Source organism: Eubalaena glacialis, chromosome 3 (genome assembly GCF_028564815.1).
Source record: "Eubalaena glacialis isolate mEubGla1 chromosome 3, mEubGla1.1.hap2.+ XY, whole genome shotgun sequence".
Classification (NCBI taxonomy): Eukaryota; Metazoa; Chordata; class Mammalia; order Artiodactyla; family Balaenidae; genus Eubalaena; species Eubalaena glacialis.
This window is the reverse complement of record NC_083718.1, coordinates 185849441-185873936: the sequence shown is the minus strand read 5'-3', so window position 1 is coordinate 185873936 and position 24496 is coordinate 185849441. Positions and strand designations below refer to the sequence as shown.

Here is a 24496-nt window from a genome sequence, read left to right as displayed (position 1 = left end):
TTTTCTTTCTTTCCTTTCGTCTGTTAATTTGGGAATTATACTGACTGCCTCTAAAAGGTTCTGGTCAAGTCACTTCATCTCTCATGACCTCGTTTTTTGCTTTGTCTGTAAAACGGGATAATAATATTCATCTTAAAGCACATTTATGAGGCTGGCATGCATTGGTATATGGAAAATACATGGCGCAAAGTAGGCACTCCATATAAACTTGCCTATATTTTACAGACTGGATCACAGCTACCTGTGTTCATATCTTACCCGCTGCCTCTCTCCCCCTCCTCCAGGAAGGGACCCTTCTTAATTCTTTCCTGCCTCCTAGTGCTTAGTACAGTGCCTCTTGGCACAAAATAGGCATAAGTACTCGAAAGAAAGTATGAAAGCATGGGTCACTGGCCGCCGCCTACCCACAGCTGCACCCCTTGGCTCTGCGGAAGCATCAGGTGCAGACTCTAACACTGCCGTCACCAAACGCGAAATAGCCCGCGGCCTTGTCCTGACCAATCGGAGCCCGTCTTCTGGGGGCCCGCCCCATTCCGACTATCGACCGCTAGACCTGGGAACTTGACCAATCAGATGTTGAGCGCCGTCGTTATCCCCGCCTCAATGTTGAAACGGCAGCTTCTGAAGGCGAAGTAAAGCTCGCAAGAGCGTCCCGGCTCCGCCCCACATCTGACCAATCAGGGCTCCCGGATCAGGCCCCGCCCCCGGCCGCCGAAGCGTAGGGCGGGCTGGGCGGAACTCCCAGCAGCGCAGGTGGTGGTGGGCTGCGCGGTTCCGGGGCTTCCTGGCGGTGAGTGAGGGAGTGGCGGGGCCGGGGATGGAGAGGAAGGGCTGGACGGGTTGCCCCACGTACACCCCCACGGAGGTCCGGGGCCCGCGAAGGGAAAGAAGAGGGAGGCTGAGTCTCCCTATCCCGGGGGTCCCGCCCCTTTGTTCCGCGGCACCGCAGCTGGTACTCTTGCTGCCCCAGTTTCTCTTTTGAACGTCGCCTTCCCGTTACCTTGGTGCAGGTTTAGCTTTCCAGAGCGCCGCCGGGAGTCGGAGGTGTTCTCTTTAACACCGTGCGAAAACGGAGATCCTCGGACTATAGGTCTGGCCCAGAGTCAGATAAGGACAGGGGCCGGGAGTCCCTGTCCTGCGGATGAGGCTTTTTACCCCGCTTGTCTGCCCCCCCCCACAGTCGTCTGTACTCGCATCTCCGCTGCCCCCCCTTCCCTGCATGGGTATATGTGGGGACGGCTCCAGGGTAGCCTGGCTTCTCTCTGCTTTAGCCCCTGCAACCGGGCCCTGAGGAGGCGCCCCGGGTGTGGGCGGTCCACAGGTGAGGCGTGTGGGTGGGAGGGCTGGGGGCAGGGCAGGGGTTCTGAGAGTAGGGTGTCTGTCTGGACGCAGTGTTAGAAAGGGATCGTGTGTACTGGGGGAGACTCAGTTTCTGGTTGGAGGCATCTGGGCTTGGGACTCTGAGGGAAGAGGAAACCTCTTCCCCTAGTCTGCAGAAATCCCTTCCAGAGGCATCACTGTGTCCCTGAGCCTGGATCCCTGGGGGGCCAAAGGCTGGGAGAAGGAGGAGGCAGCTTCCCAGGCCCCCCTCCACATTGTTTGGGGAAAGGCTGGCATAACCATGTACCCCGGAGCCCGATTTTGGTTCAAATCCTGGCTTTGCCACCTACAAGCTGTGTGACTTGGGTGTAGTAGCTTAACTTCTCTGAACTTTGGTTTCTTCATTTGTAAAAAAGAAAGGGAAGAAGGAGGGAGTTCAGGAGAGAGGGAAGAGTCCCTTCAGAAATCTGATTTGTGTTGAATTTGAAAGTTATAATGCTTTACATCTGTGGACTTGCCCCAGTTGTCTTCTACAAATTAATCTAGTAATTTCATAGTTAAGGTTGTTAAAGAGGGATTGATCTCTTTTGACATGTTAGGAAACACTGTGGCCAGTGTAATAATAATAGGCATTTATTGAGTGCTTACTGTGTGTGCCAGGCACTGTACTAACATTTAATATACATTATCTCCTTTAATCCTTACAACAGTCTTATGAGGTCAATGCTGTTATCATCTGTTTGGCAGATGAGGAAACTGAGACACAGAGAGGTTAAATAACTTGTCTGAGGCTGCACAGTTAGGGAGTATCAAAGTGGGGATTTGAACCCCGGCCTCTGGCTCCGCAGGGCGGCCTCCTCAGCGCTATGTCATGCTGTCTGTCTCGGCTTCAGGTAGGAGAACCCGGCCGTGAGGGCACTCTGTGGCCCAGGAGTCGGTGACACCTGTCGTGGGAAGCCAGCGGATACGCCTGGGATGGTGGAGATCAGAGATCTGGCACAGCTGCGGCAGCTCAACCTGGAGCTCCTGAGGCAGCTGTGGGTCGGACAGGATGCCGTGCGGCGGTCCGTGGCCAAGGCAGCCTCAGAGGTGAGCGCCTTGGCCAAGTCCCAGGAGTGAGGGAGGGGCTGCCTAACCCTCAGGCCAGAATCCAGGGCTTCCGGGTCCTCTCGTGCTGCATGCCCATTTTACTGATGATGAGAAACCCGAGTGAGGCCCAGCGTGGGAAGGGACTGGCCTGGGACATGCAGAGGCTGGAGCAAGGATGAGGACCAGGCCTTCATGCCTAGGGCAGGCCAGCTGGGTAGATGGCTGGGTGACCTGGCCTCTCTGTTCCAGTCAAGCCTGGACTCCAGCAGCAGCTACGACTCAGAGATGCCGTCATCCCAAGAGACGTCCTCAGTGGCCTCGAGAGCCTCCTGCCCACAAGATGCCCACCAGGGTGACCCCTGTGATAGGGACGGGGCCAGCTCCGGGGTGATCTCTCTCCCACCTGCCAAGTGCCTCCACCAGGAGTCCCTGGGCCCACTGAGGCCCCACTCGGCTCCCTTGCTGGCCACCTCAGGCTTGAGCGACCCAGAGCTTTCAGCAGAGCTGGACAGTCTAGACACCCAGGAGGCACAGGCCCTGAAGTCCATCCTGGCTCAGCGGAGCAAGCTGTCCGAGGTAATGCGGGAGAGCGGAGCATCCACTGATGGGTGCTTCCCTGAGCCTCAGTTTCCCCCCTGACAGATGCACTCATGGGCAGCCTCCCTTCCAGGGTGAGGCTCCTGGGAGGTACCATGAGTCAAGTCCAGCTCAGCCTAAGTGCTTGATAAGTTGTGGCCATTAGTTTCTCAGCACTTTGGGAAGAAGGTGACCAGCCCCATTATGCAGATGGGAAGACGGGGGTTCAGAGGACAGACTTGTTCAAAGTCACACATGGAGGGGGGTGGGGGCCAAACTCTTGTCCTCCAGCCCCCAAGCCCTCGGCTGAGCCCTGGGGCCCATGTCAGGGTATGAGTTAAGACACAGCCCCTTTCCTCCCTGCAAGGTGGGACCTCTTTTGGGCCAAGCCTGCTGGCCTAGCCCTTGCCCCTCTTTGCCTCCCTCGTCAGCCGAGAGTGACCAACAAGGAGTCTCCAGTGCCTGAGAAGAGCTGGCGCCTCAGACCGTGCCTGGGCCACGACTGGATTGCAGGTGTGGCTAGCCCCCCTGCCCCGGGGGTGCGGGTGGAGGCCCCAGCTTGCTTATGCACCTGCCTGCGCCCCCGGCGGGCGCTGCTGCTCTTTCTCCGACTGTTCCGCCCCCCTCGGTGAGCACCTTCGGTACCGCGTCTACTGTCTCGGCCCTTGGCACAGTGACAGGCACAGAGACGGTGCTCACCGAGTGTTTGTTGAATGAATGAACGAATCAGAGCTGCCATATTTTTTTGGCATTTATTGTGTGCCAGGCCCCTGTGAAACTCTGTATGCGTGTCATCTCTTTATGTTTTACTGCCCATCCCCCCACTCCCCCAGCAACCTCAGCGGCTTCCTGGCTGGTCTCCCTCTGGCCTCTTTCACCCCCATTATCATCCATTTTCGGCACAGCAGCCAGAACGAATTTTTTTTTTTTTTTTATAAATTTATTTATTTTTTATTTATTTACGGCTGTGTTGGGTCTTCGTTTCTGTGCGAGGGCTTTCTCTAGTTGTGGCAAGTGGGGGCCACTCTTCATCGCGGTGCGCGGGCCTCTTACTATCGTGGCCTCTCTTGTTGCGGAGCACAGGCTCCAGATGCGCAGGCTCAGTAATTGTGGCTCACGGGCCCAGTTGCTCCGCGGCATGTGGGATCTTCCCAGACCAGGGCTCAAACCCGTGTCCCCTGCATTGGCAGGCAGATTCTCAACCACTGCGCCACCAGGGAAGCCCCCAGAAGGAATTTTTAAACACGGAATCAGATCACGTCACTCAGAGTACTTAGCACTTAGAGTAAAATCTAAAATCCTTATCTAGAGTTTTGAGGTGTGATCTGGCTTCTGCTTGGCCCCGTGACATGGCCTCTAACCATCTACCTTCTGACTCCTCACGCCGGCCTCCTTGCTGGTCCTTGAACCTGCCATGCTCACGGCCACCTTGGGGCCTTTGCACTTGCTGTGCCCTTTGCTTTGAACACACTTCCCCAGGTTCACACCTGCTGGTTCCTTTTCGTCACTGAGTGCTCAGCTCAAATGGTAGGCCTTCCACGAGCACAACGTTGTAGGGCCACCACGCCTGCATCCTTGCCTATTGCATCAGCCGTTTGTATGTTCCTCGTATCATTCATTCATTCTCAGAAGTCATCTTGTTTGCTTGTTTCTTGTCTCACTCCTCCGGTGGACTGTAAGCTCTGTTGGAGCAGGGGCCTGGCCGTCTTTTCGTTGCTGTGCTCCCCGAGTCTGAGCCTAGAACGGTGCCTGGCACGTAGTAGGCCCTCAGCCAACGCTGGCTGAGTGAGTGAGTGGGCGGCCCTAGGAGGTTGGTGCTGTCGGACCCTCACTTTCACAAAGGAGGAAACTGGTGTACAGAGAAGTTGAGTTGCTGCCCCAAGGGAGGTGCTCCGTGGGGCTGCTGAGACCCTGTGGTGGTGGGGACACAGGCCCCATCCCAAGGACTTCTCTGACTGCCAGCGCACTGCTTTGCTTCATGTCTCTAGGAAAGCAGAGGCGGCTGCCCCCTGCCTGCCGTGTGTGTGTGTGTGTGTGTGTGTGTGTGTGTGTGTGTGTGTGTGTGTGCGCGCGCGCCTCTCTCCCCCCTTTCCGAGCCCCTGTCCTGTCCCTGCATTTGTGTGCTCGAGCCCCATCCCTTCTTGGCTCCCAGAGGGTTTTTTTTAAATTAATTAATTAATTAATTTTTGGCCGCGTTGGGTCTTTGCTGCTGCGTGCGGGCTCTCTAGTTGCGGCGAGCGGGGGCTACTCTTCGTTGCGGTGCGCGGACTTCTCACTGCGGTGGCTTCTCTTGCGGAGCGCGGGCTCTAGGCGCATGGGCTTCAGTAGTTGTGACACACGGGCTCAGTAGTTGTGGCTCGCGGGCTCAGTAGTCGTGGCGCATGGCTTAGTTGCTCTGTGGCATGTGCGATGTTCCCGGACCAGGGCTCAAAACAGTGTCCCCTGCATTGACAGGCGGATTCTTAACCACTGCGCCACCAGGGAAGTCCCTCCCAGAGGGTTTTTTCCCTGTGATTCTCTCCTCTCCTTCCTCCACCATCACTCTGCCCCGTCAGCCTACGAACGCCAGGGAATATTAATGACAGTTGATTTCAGTGAGTGCTTATCATGTGCCGGGCCCTGTCCCAAGAGCTTTCCTCTGCTTCGCTCCCATTCACTCCTTGATTCCTCACAATAATCTGACTAGGTGGATGCTGTTACTGTCCCCACTGGCAGATGAGAAGGCTGAGGCATCAAGAGACTGAAAAACTTAACAAAGTCTCACATCTGGTCAGGGGTAAAGCTGCAGTCTGTGATTTCCCATCCTGAGGAAGCATCGCTCCCTTTATATCCTGCCTTTGCTTCTAGTTACTGCCTGTGTTCTCTGCTTTTCTTTATAACAAAACTCCTCAAAAGGGCCATCTAGACTCGCTGTCTCCAGTTTCTCTCCCCGACTTTTTCTTAAACTGGGCTTCAGCCCCTGACACCCTCCGACGCTGTCTTCGGCCGGGTCAGCAGTGACCTCTGCGTTGCCAGCTCCCGGCTCAGTGCTCAGGCCAGAGCTTTCTTGGCCCCTGGGTAGCGTGGACACAGCAGCCACTCCCTCCTCCCCAAAGCTCTTTCTTCTTCTGACTTCCAGGCCCGGGCACCCCCGCTGGCTCTTCCCCACCTCCCTGGCTGCTCTGTCCAGTCTCTGCTGGATCCACTTCCTTGTTCCAAATTCCAGAGGCCCCCCCCTCAGTGCCGAGGCTCTCCATGCTCTCTTCTCCCTGACTTTATCTCTACCCATGCTGCTCCTCTGAATTCCAGACTTGTATATCTGGCTTTCTTCTCTGCAGAGCTCATTAGGTGTGTTAGACTAATCTCAGGTCCAAAATCAAGGTCCTGATTTCCGCCCCACCTGGTCCTCCTGCAGTCTGTCCTATCTCTGTTAGTGGCAACTCCATTTATGGAGCTAATGGCCATAATCTTGAGATCAGCCTTGAGCTTTTCCTCTCCTTTTCACACACTGTGCATCCTGGTAGTCCTGCCTTCCACATATTTCTAGAATTTTACTGTTTGTCTCCACCAGGATGCCTGCAGTAGCCTCCTAACTGGTGCCCCTGCTTCCCCTCACCTTGCAGCAGCCAGAAGGGGGGTCCTGTAAAAGTACATGGCTGATCTGATTGCGTCACTCCTTGTCCCCAAACCCACCGCTGGCTTCCCAGCCTCATCCCCTCCACCCTCACCCCTACACCTATTTTACCTCCTGGGTGTTCCTCAAATGTACCAACCACACCTGCCCCAGGGCCTTTGCGTTTGCTCTTCTGTCTGCCTGGGATGTCACCCACGACTCCCTCCCTCCATCAGGTCTCTGCTCAGGTGTCACCTCCTCAGGGAAACTTCCTCTGGCTCCCCTGCCCTACCAAGTTCAGTTTTCTGACTCTCTTTTCTTTCTTTCTTTATTATTTTGGGCTGCGTCAGGTCTTAGTTTTGGCACGCGGGCTCTTCATTGTGGCGCACAGACTTCTCTCTCTCTAGTTGTGGCGTGCAGGCTCAGTAGTTGCGGCACGTGGGCTTAGTTGCCCCGTGACATGTGGGATCTTAGTTCCCTGACCAGGGATCAAACCTGCGTCCCTTGCGTTGGAAGGCAGATTCTCAACCACTTGACCACCAGGGAAGTCCCTCCTGACTCTCTTTTATTTCCTGGCAGGTGTCACCTCTCAATGTTGTATTACAGGTTTCTTTGGTGACTAGTTCGTCTGTTGCCACATTAGAATGTAAGCCTCACGAGGGCAGGGGCTTTGTCCAGATCGCTGTTCTTTCCCCAGCATGTAAAACAGCATCTGGCCCATAGTAAGGGCTCTGTAAATATTTTTTGCGTGGATGATTGGATATGCATGAGGGTAGACAGACACGAGACAAAACCAACAGTCACATGAGTGGAGGGTCCCCTCCAGGTCTGTACGAGGTATGGTGGGGTCAAAGCAGGTGGCCTGGGGTGCCAGTGCCGAGCATCCCCTGAGTCTTGGCCACACAGCAGCTCCTTTGTGTGTTGCCCACTCCAGGGTCTCTGGACAACAGCTCTCCCGTCACCAGCAAGCCCGAGGCCTTCTTCTCGAAGCTGCAGAAGTTCCGGGAAGCCAACAAGGAGGAGTGTATTTGCAGTGACCCCGAGTGAGCAGGGGCAGGCGCAGGGTGGGCGGGGCGGCTGGCTCAGGGACTGTGTCACCCTGGCCTGCTCACCCTCTCGCCCCCACAGATCCCAGTTCCTAGGCCTGCAGGAGAGTGGTGCTGTGGAGGGGGACCACGAATGTGAGTGTAAACGCTCGGTGGCCGCCCCGTAGCCCAGCTAAGGCCTGGGGACCTGGGGAGGCAGCTGAGGTGTTGAGGAGGGGGGAGGGAGGCCTGGGGTCCGGGCAGGGGGCCGCGAGCCTGGGGTGAGCTGAGGCCTGGCCTCATGGGGAACAGGGCCAGCCGTGTGCTACCCACCTCGGCCCTCGCCCGCGCCTTCCGTTTCCTCCCAGCTGCCTCATTTTCCCATGTGTCCCCACTCCCTCCCCCTCCTCTCTGCCCAGGGGTCGTCCGGGTGGGCAGTGGGGGGGGCGGTGCCAGCTCAGTCACGTGAGCACCCAAGTCTTTGCTGTGGGTTTGGACGAGCAGCATACAGTATATACATGTGTGGTACATATGTGTGTGAGGCGTGTTCCTATGGATGTATGTGTGTGTGCACCCTGTGTGTGTGATTACAAGTGTAGGCACGTTCATGTGTGTCCACAGATATGACTGTATGAAGCCGTGCTTTGTGTTTGCACGGATGACATTTGCACGTGTGAAGTTGCCAGCATGTGCACGTGTGTGTCACACTTGAGTAGAAGGCGGTGCTCAGTGTTGTTGCATGTGAACACGTGTGCGTGTGCATGCTCTTGTCTGTGTACACGTGGGTGGGCCTGTGTGGTTGGGGTCCAGGGACCTAGGTTCCCTGGCTGAGGGGGGCTTCTGCTTTTCACGGGTCTCACAGGTGTGTATTGTTACCATGTCAACCGGCGCCTGTTTCTGGTGCCTTCGGATCCTGGCACCCCCTGCCGCCTGTGCCGGACACCACGGGACCAGCGGGGTCCGGAGACCCTGGCAGAGCCAGCGCAGGTCAGGTGAGTGGCCAGAGCAGGCAGGACACCGGGGGGAGCTGTAGGGGCAGCCGCAGCTGAGGACGAGAGCAGAGCCTGGAGCCTGTGGTTTTGAGGGAGGGCAGGATGGGCCACAGCAGCCTGGAGGCGCCTGCAGCAATGCCCCCACTGTCACCCCCGCCCAGGGTGAGCATCCCACTGTCTGTCCTGGACCCCCCGCACCGGTACCGCATCCACCGGCGGAAGAGCTTCGACGCCTCCGACACGTTGGCGCTGCCCCGGGTGAGGATGGCCTTGGGGCTGCCCCCTGTCTGGCCCAGGTCTCTGGACGTGTCCTGAGGCCCAGAGGGTCAGGGACTGTCCCAAGGCCACACAGCAAGGCTGGGCTCAAGGACCCAAGTCTCTGGAGTTCGGGCTGGGTCACTCATGTCATGTGTACCGTGCTTGTTCCCTGAGGGAGGCTGGGCTCCTCACCCAGCCCCTGGCTTCCAGGAGGACTGTCTGCCCGTGCAGTGCGTTGGCCTAGTGCACACGGGCCCCATTTCTTGTGCTCTTGTGGCCACATGCACAGTCCTTAGGGCAATTATCTCGTGGAGCCACAGCAACCGAGAGTGCAGGTCCTACTGTTATCCCACTTTACAGATGAGGAGACTGAGGCAGAGGGGAAGTGACTTGTCCAAGGTCAGCCGGATGGAAGAGCCAGGATTTGAACCCAGGTCCTTTGTGTCTCCTGGGTAGGACAGGGGTCACTGGGGACCCCACTCATTCCCAGTTGAGGCCGGGGGTGCTGGGGTTGCAGGGAGGAGAAGGGATACCGAGGAAAGTCAGTTTGCTCATCTGTAAAATGGGTACAACATACTGTCCTCAGGCTCATGGGGTGGGCAAGGGGCAGGTCAGTGAGTCAATACCTGTCAGGGGCTTGGGGCAGAACCTGGCACACAGGACGTGCTCCATCAGCGTCCACGGCCTTCCCTCCACCCATCTGTGGTCGGGGCCCAAGGCCTGGGTCAGCAGGGTTAGGAAAGGGAGGCCTGGGGTAACAGTGGTGGATAAGACCCCTGCCCTCGGGGAGCCTCAGTCCATGGGGGACACTGTGATTGTTTGGGGGGCCCCTTCACCCTCATGGGGGACACAGCCCTGTCCTAGAGGATGCTGCCAAGAGGAGAGATACAGCCCCTCCCTGGGGTGTGCCCAGTCAGCGGGGAGCCCCGCTCCAGGCCAGGCACCTTAACCCTTTGCTCTCCACAGCACTGCCTGCTGGGCTGGGACATTCTTCCTCCGAAGTCTGAGAAAAGCTCAGCCCCCAAGAGCCTGGACCTCTGGTCTAGTGTCTCTTCTGAGGCCCAACGTCGGAAGCTGTCAGCCACCAGCCTTTCTCACCGGGTACGGTCCAGGGTGCCCTGGGAGAGACAGATGCCTTGGAGCAGCCTGGGGACCGCAGAGTCCTGGGGGGCAGGATTGGGGTAGGAGTGCAGAGCCTGGAAACGTCTCTCTGTGGGGTTCCCTGGCCCTAGCCCTGGCCCTGACCCTGACCCACGGCACCTCTCCAGGCACCACTGCTCCCCGCTGGCTACCCCACCCCACCCTGGAAGGTGACCCCAACTCTGAGATCCAGAAGGGGATGAGGCTGCCCCCAAAGAGGCCCCCCTGACACCCTTCCCTTCACTCTCCAGGCCGTGCCAATGCGGGTCCCAGCCCCCACCCCGATCTGGTCAGAACCCTCCGTGCCCCAGCCCTGCGCCCCCCGGCCGAAGCCCTGAGAACTGGCCACTGGGAGGTGGACAGTGCCCCTACCGTCGTTTCAGCCTCTCCCCTCCGGCAGGGGCGCCCACGAGAGGGGAGCTTTGCCCAGCCTCAGCTGGAGGTGGACTCAGGCCCCATCTTCCTAGGCTGGGCCGGTGGGTGGCCTCAGGCCTGTCTCCTTCCTGGGGACAGAGGAGACCCTGGGGTTGGAAGAGGGGACTCTGTGACACGTTTGTAAATAAAGCTCAGCACTCCCTGCAGCTCCAGATTCCCACATGTGCCGGGTCTGTCCTGCTGATGCCCTCAGAGCCCTGGAGGTGCCCTGGCCTCGGCCTGCCCCCCCTCACTTGCAGAAGGACACCTCTGACAACCTGTGCTGGGCGGGGTGGATCCAGCGCCCTGAGTGTGGCTCTTTGTGCAGCTTCTAACTCTGGGTAGGTGGCCTCCCCACCAGACAGGTGGGGGTGAGGCTCCCCAAAGTAGGCTGAGGCCAAGGTCAGCATTAAAAATCCATCTCAGTAAGGGGCTTGGGGTCTCGGGCTGTTCCCTGTGGATGAGGCTGAAGCTGGCGACAGTGGGGAATGAGTGAGCTCTCCCCTTATTCTTGGCCCCTGACACTGGGGTCCAGTGATGGAGGGATTCTCTTGAAGTTCCTGGGCCAGGTGGCTCCTTCACTCCCATCTCTAGCCCAGCCCTAGAAGCCACGGGTGATCTAGAACCCCATCAGGGACACATGGGGAAACAGGGCCAGGAGGGTTGGAGTCAGAGGCAAGGTTGGCCGAGAGCCCAGATCTGCCCTCCTGGATTAGTAAGCAGCACCTGTCTTTATACTCCCGTAGGTTGAACAATATGAAATTCCTGATTTTTAGGGTACAAATGGAATAGTTGGGGAACCTAAGCCCAGGGAAGGCATGTGCTTTTTCTGAGGTTTCTAGCTTAGAGCGGTGGAACTATGGCTGTGGTCCGTGGCTCCCACCTGGAGCTTGTGAACCTGAGAAAACCTTTCCCCATCCAGCACAGCACATATATTAGGATAAGCGAGGTTATGCCATGGTAACAAATTAACCCCCAAATCCCAGTGGTTTGACATAAAGGCCTATTTCTTGCTGACTTGCTCATACTACCTGTCTGTCATGGGTCACATGGGGCCTCTGTTTTGACATCGTCTTTCGGGGACCCAGGCCAATGGAGCCTCCACTGTGGGGGACATCACCAGTTGCTTCAGCCCAGAAATGACACACAGGTCACTTCTGCTCATGGTTCATTGGCCAGAACTAGTCACAAGGAGTTGGGACATGGAGGGGGCTCATGGGGTACTGGGTGAGCGTTACTGTCCTCCACATCCTGACTTCACCAGCTCTGTCCCTGCAAGGCAGGCCTCCTGCGCAGCAAAGGCCATTCGCAAAAATAACAGATACTACGAGCTCTCGCCTAAACGTCTTCCCTTGCTTCATCTGGGGTTCCAGCCTCCAACGCCTTCAGTAGCCAGGCAAGTAAGGTGACTGGGAGTGGGGGGCTCAGGGCCACCTGGCAAGCACGCATCCCCTCCAGAGGCTTTCAAGTTCAAATGCCTCTGATCCAAAGTACGTGTCTGGGCAGATTTCAGCAGCAGGTCATGGTTTGCCACTTGATTCTAGCACCTGAAGAAACAAAGTCTCTTCCACATGTAAGTTTTAAAATTAATTTTTAAAAATTTATTTTCAGTAGTATAAAACATAACAAAATTTACCACTTTTATATGTGCGGTTCAGTGGCCCTAAGTCCATTTACGTTGCTGTGCAACCATCCCCAGAATTTTTTTCTTCTTGCAAAACTGGAACTCAGTACAGACTAAACACTAACTCCCTATTTTCCCCTCCCAGCTTTTGGCAGCCACCATTCTACTTGGTCTATGAACGTGACTACCCTAGGGACCTCATACAAGTGGAATCATACAGTGTGTCTTTTGTTTCTTATTTGGCTTCTTTCATTTAGCATAATGCCCTCAGGGTTTATGTTGTAAAGTGCCAGAATTTCCTTCCTTTTTAAGACTGGAAAGTATTTCCGGGGCTTCCCTGGTGGCGCAGTGGTTAAGAATCCGCCTGCCAATGTAGGGGACGTGGGTTCGAGTCCTGGTCCGGGAAGATCCCACGTGCCGCGGAGCACCTAAGCCCGTGCTCCACAACTACTGAGCCTGCCCTCTAGAGCCTGCATGGCGCAACTACGGAAGCCCGCGCGCCTAGAGCCCGTGCTCCCAACAAGAGAAGCCACTGCAGTGAGAAGCCCGTGCTCACCACAACTAGAGAAAGCCAGGGCGCAGCAACGAAGACCTAACGCAGCCAAAAAAATAAATTAAATAAACGTATTTTTTTTTCAAAAAAAAAGGGCTTCCCTGGTGGCGCAGTGGTTGAGAATCTGCCTGCCAATGCAGGGGACATGGGTTCGAGCCCTGGTCTGGGAAGATCCCACATGCCGCAGAGCAGCTAGGCCCGTGAGCCACAACTACTGAGCCTGCGCTTCTGGAACCTGTGCTCCGCAACAAGAGAGGCCGCGACAGTGAGAGGCCCGCGCACCGCGATGAAGAGTGGCCCCTGCTCGCCACAACTAGAGAAAGCCCTCGCACAGAAACGAAGACCCAACACAGCCAAAAATAAATAAATAAATAAATACATTTACAAAGCTCAGCTCCCTAGCTCCTCTGGGGGCAAATGCTTTAAAAAAAAAAAATTTCCTTGTATGGATCTACTGCATCTTGTTTATCCATTCATCTGCCGATGGACCTTTGGGTCAATTCCACCTTTTGTTATTGTACATAATGCTGCTATGAACATGGGTCTACAAATATCTGTTTGAATCCTTGCTTTCAGTTGTTTGGTTTTTTTTTTTGGAGTATAATTGCTTTACAATGTTGTGTTACTTTCTGCTGTACAATGAAGTGAATCAGCTATATGTATACATATATCCCCTCCCTCTTGGACCTCCCTCCCATCCGTCCCCCCCATCCCCGCAGCTAGGTCATCTCAGAGCACTGAGCTGAGCTCCCTGTGCTATACTGCAGGTTCCCACTAGCTCTCTATTTTACACATGGTAGTGTATTTATGTCAGTCTGATCTCCCAATTCATCCCACCCTCCCCTAACCCCGCCCTGTGTCCACACGTCCGTTCTCTACATCTGTGTCTCTATTCCTGCCCTGGAAATAGGTTCATCTGTACTATTTTTCTAGATCCCACATATATGTGATAATATACGGTATTTTTCTCTTTCTGACTTAACTTCACTCTGTATGACAGACTCTAGGTCCATCCACATCTCTACAGATGACCCAATTTCATTCCTTTTTATGACTGAGTAATATTCCATTGCATATATGTACCACATCTTTATCCATTCATCTGCCGATGGACATTTAGGTTGTTTCTGTGACCTGGCTATTGTAAATAGTGCTGCAATGAACATTGGGGCACATCTGTCTTTTTGAATTATGGTTTTCTCAGGGTATATGCCCAGTAGTGGGATTGCTTGGTCATATGGTAGTTCTATTTTTTGTTTTTTACAGAACCTCCATACTGTTCTCCACAGTGGCTGTATCAGTTTACATTCCCACCAACAATGTAAGAGGGTTCCCTTTTCTCCACACCCTCTCCAACATTTATTGTTTGTAGATTTTTTGATGATGGCCATTCTGACCAGTGTGAGATGATCCTCATTGTAGTTTTGATTTGCATTTCTCTAATAATTAGTGATGTTGAGCATCTTTTCATGTGCCACTTGGCCATCTGTATGTCTTTTTTGGAGAAATGACTATTTAGGTTTTCCACCCATTTTTTGATTGGGTTGTTTGTTTTTTGACATTGAGCTGCATGAGCTATTTGTATATTTTGGAGATTAATCCTTTGTCAGTTGCTTCATTTGCAAGTATTTTCTCCCATTCTGAGGGTTATCTTTTCATCTTGTTTATGGTTTCCTTTGCTGTGCAAAAGCTTTTAAGTTTCATTAGGTCCCATTTGTTTATTTTTGGTTTTATTTTCATTATTCTAGGTGGTGGGTCAAAAAGATCTTGCTGTGATTTATGTCAAAGTGTGTTCTTCCTATGTTTTCCTCTAAGAGTTTTATAGTGTCCAGTCTTAACATTTAGGTCTTTAATCCATTTTGAGTTTATTTTTGTGTATGGTGTTTAGGTAGTGTTCTATTTTCATTCCTTTACATGTAGTCCACTTTTTCCAGTACCACTTATTGAAGAGGCTGTCTTTTCTCCATTGTATATTCTTGCCTCCTTTGTCATAGATTAGGTGACCATAGGTGCGTGGGTTTATCTCTGGGCTTTCTATCCTGTTCCATTGATCTATATTTCTGTTTTTGTGCCAGTACCATACTGTCTTGATTACTGTAGCTTTGTAGTATAGTCTGAAGTAAAGGTCCCCGATGCCTCCAGCTCTGTTTTGGTTTCTCAAGATTGCTTTGGCTATTTGGGGTCTTTTGTGTTTCCATACAAACTGTAAAATTTTTTTCTAATTCTGTGAAAAATGCCATTGGTAATTTGATAGGGATTGCACTGAATCTGTAGATTGCTTTGGGAAGTATAGTCATTTTCACAATATTGATTTTTCCAATCCAAGAACATGGTATATCTCTCTATCTGTTTGTGTCATCTTTGATTTCTTTCATCAGTTTCTTATAGTTTTCTGAGTACAGGTCTTTTACTTCCTTAGGTAGGTTTATTTCTAGGTATTTTATTCTTTTGTTGCAATGGTAAATGGGATTGTTTCCTTAATTTCTCTTTCTGATCTTTCGTTGTTAGTGTATGGGAATGCAAGAGATTTCTGTGCATTAATTTTGTATCCTGCAACTTTACCAAATTCATTGATTAGCTCTAGTAGTTTTCTGGTGGCATCTTTAGGATTCTTTATGTATAGTATCATGTCATCTGCAAACAGTGACAGTTTTACTTCTTCTTTTCCAATTTGTGTTCCTTTTATTTCTTTTTCTTCTCTGATTGCTGTGGTCAGGACTTCCAAAACTATGTTGAATAAGAGTGGTGAGAGTGGACATCCTTGTCTTGTTCCTGATCTTAGAGGAAATGCTTTCAGTTTTTTACCCTTGAGAATGATGCTTGTTGTGGGTTTTGTCACATACGGCCTTTATTATGTTGAGGTAGGTTCCCTCTATGCCCACTTTCTGGAGAGTTTTTATCATAAATGGGTGTTGAATTTTGTCAAAAGTTTTTTTCTGCATCTATTGAGATGATCATATGGTTTTTATTCTTTAATTTGTTAATATGGTGTATCACATTGATTGATTTGCCTATATTGAAGAATCCTTGCATCCCTGGGATAAATCCCACTTGATCATGGTGTATGATCCTTTTAATGTGTTCTTGGATTCTGTTTGTTAGTATTTTGTTGAGGATTTTTGCATGTATGTTGGTCAGTAATATTGGTTTGTAATTTTCTTTTTTTGTGTGATTTCTTTGTCTGGTTTTGGTATCAGGGTGATGGTGGCCTCGTAGAATGAGTTTGGGAGTGTTCCTCCCTCGGCAATTTTTTGGAAGAGTTTGAGAAAGATAGGTGTTAGCTCTTCTCTAAATGTTTGATGGAATTCACCTGTGAAGCCATCTGGTCTTGGACTTTTGTTTGTTAGAAGATTTTTAATTACAGTTTCAATTTCATTACTTATGATTGGTCTGTTTATATTTTCTAATTCTTCCTGGTTCAGTCTTGGAAAGTTGCACCTTTCCAAGAATTTGTCCATTTCTTCCAGGTTGTCCATTTTATTGGCATGTAGTTGCTTGTAGTTGTCTCTTAAGATCCTTTGTATTTCTGCAGTGTCAGTTGTAATCTCTCCTTTTTCATTTCTAATTTTATTGATTTGAATCCTCTCCCTTTTTTTCTTGATGAGTCTGGCTAAAGGTTTATCAGTTTTATCTTCTCAAAGAACCAACTTTTAGTTTTATTGATTTTTGCTATTGTTTTCTTTGTTTCTATTTGATTTATTTCTGCTCTGATCTTTATGATTTCTTTCCTTGTACTAACTTTGGGTTTTCTTTGTTCTTCTTTCTCTAGTTGTTTTAGGTATAAGGTTAGATTGTTTATTTGAGATTTTTCTTGAGGTGAGATTGAATTGCTATATACTTCCCTCTTAGAACTGCTTTTGCTGCCTCCCCATAGGTTTGGGTTGTCGTGTTTTTGTTGTCATTTGTTTCTATGTATTTTTAAATTTCCTCTTTGATTTCTTCAGTGATCTCTTGGTTATTTAGCAGTGCACCATTTAGCCTCCATGTGTTTGTATTTTTTACAGTTTTTTTTTCTTTTTTAAATTTATTTATTTATTTATTTTTGGCTGTGTTGGGTCTTTGTTGCTGCACGCGGGCTTTCTCTAGTTGCGGCAAGTGGGGGCTTCGTTGCAGTGCATGGGCTTCTCATTGTAGTGGCTTCTCTTGTTGTGGAGCACGGGCTCTAGATGTGCGGGCTTCAGTAGTTGTGGCACACGGGCTTAGTTGCTCCGCGGCATGTGGGATCTTCCCTGCAGGGATCAAACCCGTGTCCCCTGCGTTGGCAGGCAGATTCTCCACGACTGCGCCACCAGGGAAGCCCCCCTTTTTTTTTTCTTGTAATTGATTTCTAATCTCATAACGTTTTGGTCGGAAAAGATGCTTGATACGATTTCAGTTTTCTTAAATTTTCTGAGGGGTGTACAAATATCTGTTTGAACCCCTGCTTTCAGTTCTTTTGGGTATAAACCTAGAAGAGGAATTTCTGGATCATATGGTCATTCTATGTTTAATCTTTTGAAGACCCACCGTCCTGTTTTCCATAGGAGCTGCTACACCATTTTATGTTCCTACCAGTAATGCAGAAAGGTTCCAATTTCTCTACATCCTCACCAACATTTATTTCCTGCTTTTTTTGATAATAGCCATCCTAATGGGTGTGACGTGGTATCTTATGGATTGTAGTTTTGATTGCATTTCCCTGATGATGGTTAGTGATGTTGAGCATCTTTTCACTTGCTTATAGGCCATTTATATATCTTCTTTGGAGAAAGGTCTATTCAACTCCTTTGCCCATTTTTGAGTCGGGTTGTTTGGTTTTCTGTTGTTGTTCCACATGTGATTTTAAGTCAGAGAGCCTGTGGGAATCAGCAGTTTTGTTAGAAATTCTTTGGCCAGAAGGAGAAGAGAATCTGGAAGCCTTCTGTCAAACAAAATGATGAAATTTACAGCTGAGATCACCTTCTAAGTTTAGCTGACCCAGAAGAGCAACAGCTTGAACAAGATAGAAATGTTTCTTTCCCACAAAAGTGTAGACTGCAGTGCTGGGTCCCTTAAATCATCAGGGCAAGTGGTTTCTCTGGAAGGACCTGTTCTTTTGAAAATTTAGAGGGTTTCCAGCTTCTGTCTTGCCCATGCTGCCTCTCTAGGGCCACTCCGAATGAATAGGCTCTTTGGAGAATAGGCTTTTTCAAACCTGAGGGGCCCCGAGAATGAAGGTCATGGGCAGAGAGGCCCCTGCACAGAGCTTCCAGTCTCCAGCCCTGCCTCACTCACCTGTACGCTCCCCACTGTTCCAGGACTGTCACTGCTGTCCTCCCAGGTACCTGCAAGCCATTCATAATTCTTCCCGGCCTTCCCTCTCTCACTTGGGGTTGCCCAGATCTCTTCTTGTCCCCCACCTTCACCCCTTCCAGCTGCACATCTCAGCTGGAGGGTCTCTTCTTCCAAGAGGGCCTTCCCTGAACCCCTGGGCCCCTCAGATGCACCCACCGCATTGCACACTGCACTTCCCTGCCGTTCTCCATCCCAGCCCTCACGTGTTATTAAATTACTAACCATGAGGCTCACTGCTTTAGTGTCTCCCTATCCCCTGCCAGAATTTAAGCAGAGGTGGTGTTTTTCTCTTAGTTGGAATTTTTTTTTTCCTCCTATTTTCTCAAAAGTAGTGACGAAACTGTATTTCAGGACTTGGCTTTTCCCTCTAGCCTGATTTCCCACCTGCATCATGAACGTGCTGGGAAGGATGCTTTAATTTCTCTGAACCCAAGGGCCCTTGTGGTTGGATACCTTACATGCTTAATAATAGTGGTGTTTTTTGTTTGTTAGCATACGTCCCAAAGGAAAAAAACAAGATTCACTTACGTCTGACAAAATTGATATGCCAGTCATTTAGAAATAGGAACAGAGGATCTGACTCTGTCACTTGTGTCACAGCAGAGACACAGCCCCGCACAGGTCGTTCATTCATTCGTTCTCTCATTCATTCATTCACCGCATACGCATTGGGCCCCTCCTGTGCCAGCCTCTGTGCCAGGCTCTGCGGGCGCAGTGGTAAACCACACAATGGCAACAACAGGAACAGTCCTCATGAGCCCCATGTTCAGCTGTAATGTTTCTCAAGGGCAGGAACCAGGCCTGCCTTGTCCTCGGCTCTGTTCTAGCACGGCACGTGGCATATGACGGGTGCGCAGTAAATAGATGTTGGATGAACAGGTGAATGAGCCCCTAGGTCTTGGGAAGATACAGGCCACACAGCTCAGGGACCTGAAGTGAGTGTGTCCTAGGAATGTGACGCCGGGGGTGCGCGGTAGCTGCTGCAGCTGTTCCTGGTTTTCAGTACATCATGTTGTCCTATGTCTCAGGCAGATCATCATGGGTCTTGCTCCCATGGGGTGTCTGGCCTTCTGGGATGGGAGGTGGGGAGTGACTGGGGACAGCTGTGACAACTCCCTCACCCAACAGCAGCCGTGGGTTCCAGGCCCTTGCTGAGCAGATTGGGGAGTGTGTGAAGACAAATGAACCCCAGCTGGCTTCTCAAGGGACCCTTCCAGCTTCCCAAAGAACAGAATCATCTCCTGATTGCCATCTAGGAGGTGGTTCTCCCTGGAGGGGTTGAGAGACCATTCAACTCCTGCTTCTATGACCTCATGGAGGTGGACCGTGCATGGCCCAGGAAACACAAAGCACAGGATTTTCCAGAATCATTTCCCCAGGTGCCTTTTGAACATAGCATCCTGATTTCTGAGGATGTACATTTTGTTGCAACAAAAGTTCCTGCTGGGCTTGCACCAGCCTTGCCAGTCCAACTGGTCCAAATGGGGAGCCACACTGAAAGCCTGACCTGGGGGAGGGGCGCAGAACGTGGCTTCAAAGAGACCGGAGTTCAGACCCCCTCCCCCCCCTCCCCCCCCCGTTTGGGGCATCTAAATTGGAAGGGAAGAAGTAAAACTCTCTGTTTGCAGATTATATGACATATATAGAAAACCCTAAAGCCCTCACAAAAATGCTGTTAGAATGATAAACCAATTCATTAAAGTTGCAGGATAGAAAATCCTGCTTCCTGACTATGTGACCTTGGGCACGTCCCCTCACCCCTCTAGCTCAGTGACATCACCTGTGCAGGGTGATAGTGCCAGGGAGAGAGAGGTACAGGAGATCAGACAGGCGGAGCGCTCCCATGGGCTGGCCCGAGAAGAGGGCGATAAGACACCATGATTGTCATCAGCTCTTCCTGTCCCCCCACCCCATCCTGTCATGACACCAATGTCACCCTAACAGGCACAGGGGCCTGCCCTCTCTGAATTCACTCGGTCGAGCTCACACCTTCCCTGGGGAGATAAAAGGGAACCAGAAATAATGTATCAAGTCAATTGATTTAAAGCCTGGCTCTCCCTGCTACTCCTTCCTTCCTTCTGGGCTAAGAGCAAGTGCAGCAAACGTGCCAGCGGTCAGCTCACCAGGTTTAGGGCTTTGCCCACAGGGAGGCAGAGAGGTTAAGGCAGCCGGCGGGGCTGTGGTGACCAGCGCCCTGCCTGTGGCCAGCGCCCCAGGTGGTTAGGGTGGCCGGCCGGGGCTGTGTAGGAAGTCGGGAGGAGAAACCCGGGCCCAGTGGGACCATGCTGTGGCATGAGGTTGGGCCCCAGTGATGACTAGGTGCCTGATGGTGGCTTAGGTGGCCTTTGGGGATATCCCCCTGTCGTGGCACCGGGCTGAGCCCTGACCACACGGTGTTCTCCCTCAGGCCCTCTTTGTGGCCAGAGGCCATGAGGCTTCTCCCTCCCTCCCCAGGAGCAACCCCCCCGACAGCCCCTGAAATTCAACAGAGACCCCCAGGCCCCGTGTTGGGCAGGGCGCCAGAAGGACCCAGGCGCGCTAGGCTCCAGCTCCCAAGGTGAAGAGACCGTTCTCAGCTGGCCAGGGCTCAGGAACCGTGGCGTCTCAGCAGAGAGGGAAGGCGAGGCGGGGGCTTTGAGAATTTTCCAGGTCCCAGATCTGGTGCGGGGGACCCTTCCTGCACCAGAAGGCTCAGAAGACCCCAGCCCAGACGGAGGCCCAGCTGCCCATCCTTCCCGCTTCCAAAGAACTCTGACAAACTTCCCCTGGATCCTCTCACCCAAGTCTGCCAGCAGCATGAAGGAACACCCTCCTGGATCTGTCTGGGGCCGGTGCCAGCTGTGTGAGCAGAGCACTGGACCTGGAGCTGAGGCCTGGGGTTGAGGGCAAGCCAGTGGGCCTCTCTGAACCTCAGTTTCCTCATCTGTAAGATGGAGGTTATAATGCTACCTACATCATATGGGTATTTTGAGGAGTAAATGAGACAGTCAGGTAATGAAATGCTTAGAGCTGTAACTGGCACTTAGTAAGTGCTTAATAAATATGAGATATTATTATTTGAAAACAAGGGCTCATGTGCATATTGCAGGATGGGGGTCCTGTTTTGGGGGCAGTCTCCCTCATCTGGCCTGAAACACAGGAATGAGAGAGGGTGAAGGGAAAAGTTCTAGGTAGTTTCTCCAGTAAATGACTGATGAAGGACTCTGGCTCGGTGTCCCTGCTGGGCTGGGCTCCCGTAGGCCTGCAGGTCTGGGAGAGTTGGGTGGGTGAGAATAATTCTGTTGGGCTGAGGTGGAAGGGTCAGAGGCCTGGAAAGCACTAAGGCCCTTCCAGGAATCCTTGGGTTCAAAGTCTGGGGGCGTGGGACAGTGTGAGACACAGCCTGGAAGATGGCAGCTGTGGGCGTGGAGGTTACATAAGCCTCCATCTGTCTCCTCCTCCGGGGACTATTGCCCAAACTTGTCCTCGGCCTCCCTGCCCAGCCCAGCCGCTCCCCGACACCCATCACCCAACCCAGGCCACAGCCTGGATCTCAGACTCCAGTCCCCAGCACTGTGAGACAATACATTTCTGTTGTCTAAGCTGCTCGGTTTGTAGGGCTTTGTCATGGCAGCCCGAGCAGACCAAGACACGCTTCGTGCTGGGAGATTCCTCGTGGGGCTTGAGGAGGTGGAAGGGAGCTGGGGGAACACGTACAGCCCCCGCCTGTGAACCCTGCACCCCAGAGCTGCCCTGGCCTGAGCCTTGTTTTTTCTGCCTGGAAATTCAGTCACCTTCCCAGACAAACCAGCGTCTTTCGGACGATGTGTGGAGGAGAGGAGATCTGGGGCAGGTGGCGGAGGTTTGGGGGGTGAGCAGCAGACAGGCCTGGGGACAAGGTGCCTCACCACACCTGCCTCTGCCCCGGTCACCACCACGCTGGGACTCAGCCTGGCCGCTCTTGGTGTCCTGTCACTCCAGCATCTGATGCATTTTGGGATTTTTATAATCCCGGGATTCACCTGTCCCAGGAGCTCATTGCTATGATATTAACAAGGAAGATTCATGCAGCGCTTGTTATGTGCCAGGTGCTGTTCTAAGAGCTCTGCATCTCTTAACCCTTCGAGTCCTCAAAACCACCCTATGAGGTAAAGTTATTATCCCCATTTATAGGTGGAGACGTTGAGGCACAGAGAGGTTAAGTGACATACCGAAGGCCACACAGCTAGCCCATGACCAAGTCAGGATTTGAACTCAGACCACCATGAACTCCAGAGTTCATGTGTCTAACCTGCACCACACACCCACAGGGACAACCATCCTGGTATGTCTTGCCTCCGGGGGCTGGCTTGGGGTTGGACTCCAGTTTTCCTTGGGAGGCCGCTCAGCAGGGAGCCGTGGCAAAGCCTGGGTCCTGAGTGTGGTCCCCGGGCCGGGGAACACTGGCGCGTGACCTTGCTGCCCTGCGCTTCACCTTCCTCCCCGGGTGACGGGGGCGTCTCTGCCCGGGCCGCTGTGCAGCCGGGGAGGATCCTGAATGCTCTGCTGACTGCACGGCCTCACACGTGTGCGGGCACACGGGCTCCCTCTCACACACGCACCCTGTGTCTACACACTTCATGCATCCATGGGCACACACATAATCTTTTTCTGGATCATATGATACTCCTATTTTTAATTTTTTGAGGAGTCTCCATACTGCTTTCCATAGTGGCCGCACCAATTCACACTCCCACCAGCAGCGCACAAGAGTTTCCTTTACTCCACAGCCTACCCGACACTTGTTACCCCTTGTCTTTTTTTTTCAATTAAAAATTTTTTTATTTTTATACAATTTTTAAAGGTTACTTTCCATTTACAGTTACTACAAAATATTGGCTATCTTCCCGGTGTTGTACAGTACATCCCTATAGCCTATCTTACACCCCCTAGACTGTACCTCTCACTCTCGCCCCCGTATTGCCCCTCCACCCCACTGGTAATCACTAGTTTGTTCTCTGTACCTGTGCACACGTAATCTCGAGGGCACACGCCCTCTCACCCTTGTGGGCACACAGCCTCATGCACACACCCTCACACTAACCCTTACACACACACGTGCCACAGGAGGCCCCGTCCCTGTCACTGTGGCCCCAGCACTTAGTCATTTAACAACCCGCTGGGCCGCGTCCTTTCATGGAAGCCGACGTTTGGCTTTTCTTTTGCTGAAATCTTCTCACTCAGTTTCTCTCAGTCTCACTTTTCACTCTGACTGGGAAGGATTTTTTTCTTTTTCAATCTCTCTCGTGGGTTTTTTTTTTTTTTTACTTTTTTTATTTTTGGCTGTGTTGGGTCTTCGTTGCTGCGCGCGGGCTTCCTCTACTTGCGGCGAGCAGGGGCTACTGTTTGTTGTGGTGCGCGGGCTTCTCATCGCGGTGGCTCCTCTTGTTGCAGAGCATGGGCTCCAGGCGCGTGGGCTTCAGTAGTTGTGGCTCGCGGGCTCTAGAGCGCAGGCTCGGTAGCTGTGGCGCACGGGCAATCGAGATTTTCAGACCCCAAGTCCCATGACTCCCTCTTCCTTTGGAGGTATTTGGAGTTGTGGGGGGAGGGGCAGGGAGAAGTGTATTATTCACCTGAACGGCAGGAAATTGCGCTTGTATCTTTTTTCCTGATGCGTTGTTGGACATTCACCTCTCAACTCAATTTCATATCTATAAATTAGCTATTATAATGCCTACCTTGTGGGATACAGGGGAGAATAAATGCGCTCATGCAGGGAAGCAGGACTGAGTTATGTTCCCCCAAAATTCACATGTTGAAGCCCTAACTCCCAGTGTGACTGTATTTGGAGCCAGGCCTATTAAAGAGGTAAATTAAGGTTAAATGAGGTCATAAGGGTGGGGCCCATATTCAGTAGGACTGGTGTCCTTAAAAGAAGAGGAAAGGGGGAGTTCCTTGGTGGCCTAGGGGTTAGGATTCCCGGCTTTCACTGCCATGGCCTGGGTTCAATCCCTGGTCGGGGAACTAAGATCCTGCAAGCTGCGCGGCGTGGCCAAAAAAAAAAAAAAAAAGAGGAAAGGATGCCACGGATGTGCACACACAGAGAAAAGGCCATGTGAGGACACGGCAAGAAGGTGGCTGACTGCAAGCCGAGGAGAGAGGCCTCAGGAGCAACCAAAGCTGCTGACACCTTGATCTTGGTCTTCCAGCTTTCAGAACTGTTAGAAATAAATGCCTGTTGTTTAAGTCACCCAGTCTGTGGTATTTTGTTGCAGCAGCAGCAGCAAACTAATCCAAGGGCCAGTATGGTGAGCTCTGGTGAGTACATAGTAACTGCTCAGTAAATGGTAGTCAATATTATTGTTGAGAGATAATTCTCTCTGGTGTTTCTACACATCTTATGTCAGCTTTTGGCCTGGACAATCTTTTCAAGGACGTTTGCACAGAGATAGTGTCTTCCAGCAGAGGTCCTGAGACGCCAGGGGCAGGTGCTCCAGCGTTCCGGCCCAGAGGACCCGGGAGGCCTGTGGAAAGAATGGCGGCCCTTTCTGTTCATGTGGTTGGGCCCTGACTAGGTGGCCACATATTTAGAAGAGATCCTTGTCTTTGTAGTAGTTGGGCAATGAGTATTCGAGAGCTTCC

The 24496-nt window shown here is 52.1% G+C and overlaps 1 protein-coding gene across 2 annotated transcripts; it reads left to right on the top strand.

Moving 5' to 3' along the window:
• Positions 1-1076: 1076 nt before the first annotated feature.
• On the top strand, positions 1077-11968 carry MIIP (migration and invasion inhibitory protein). 2 transcript variants are annotated; one of them, XM_061187088.1, is made up of 10 exons: positions 1077-1321; positions 2214-2409; positions 2659-2985; positions 3417-3498; positions 7512-7620; positions 7706-7758; positions 8465-8594; positions 8756-8852; positions 9819-9953; positions 10244-11968. In XM_061187088.1, exons 2-10 carry the CDS (start codon positions 2296-2298, stop codon positions 10328-10330), a joined length of 1134 nt encoding a protein of 377 aa, XP_061043071.1. In that variant the 5' UTR covers positions 1077-1321; positions 2214-2295; the 3' UTR covers positions 10331-11968. The 2 variants fall into 2 exon arrangements, with proteins under 2 accessions (XP_061043071.1, XP_061043072.1); XM_061187089.1 differs by lacking the exons at positions 9819-9953; positions 10244-11968 and adding an exon at positions 9213-9391.
• Positions 11969-24496: the final 12528 nt, after the last annotated feature.

Bases quoted from the DNA above. Each gene is read 5' to 3' on its own strand.
- MIIP (XM_061187088.1), top strand. From the start codon at position 2,296: ATGGTGGAGATCAGAGATCTGGCACAGCTGCGGCAGCTCAACCTGGAG. The intron at 2,410-2,658 runs GTGAGCGCCTTG...TCTCTGTTCCAG, and splicing joins TGGCCAAGGCAGCCTCAGAG to TCAAGCCTGGACTCCAGCAG. The intron at 8,595-8,755 runs GTGAGTGGCCAG...ACCCCCGCCCAG, and splicing joins GCAGAGCCAGCGCAGGTCAG to GGTGAGCATCCCACTGTCTG.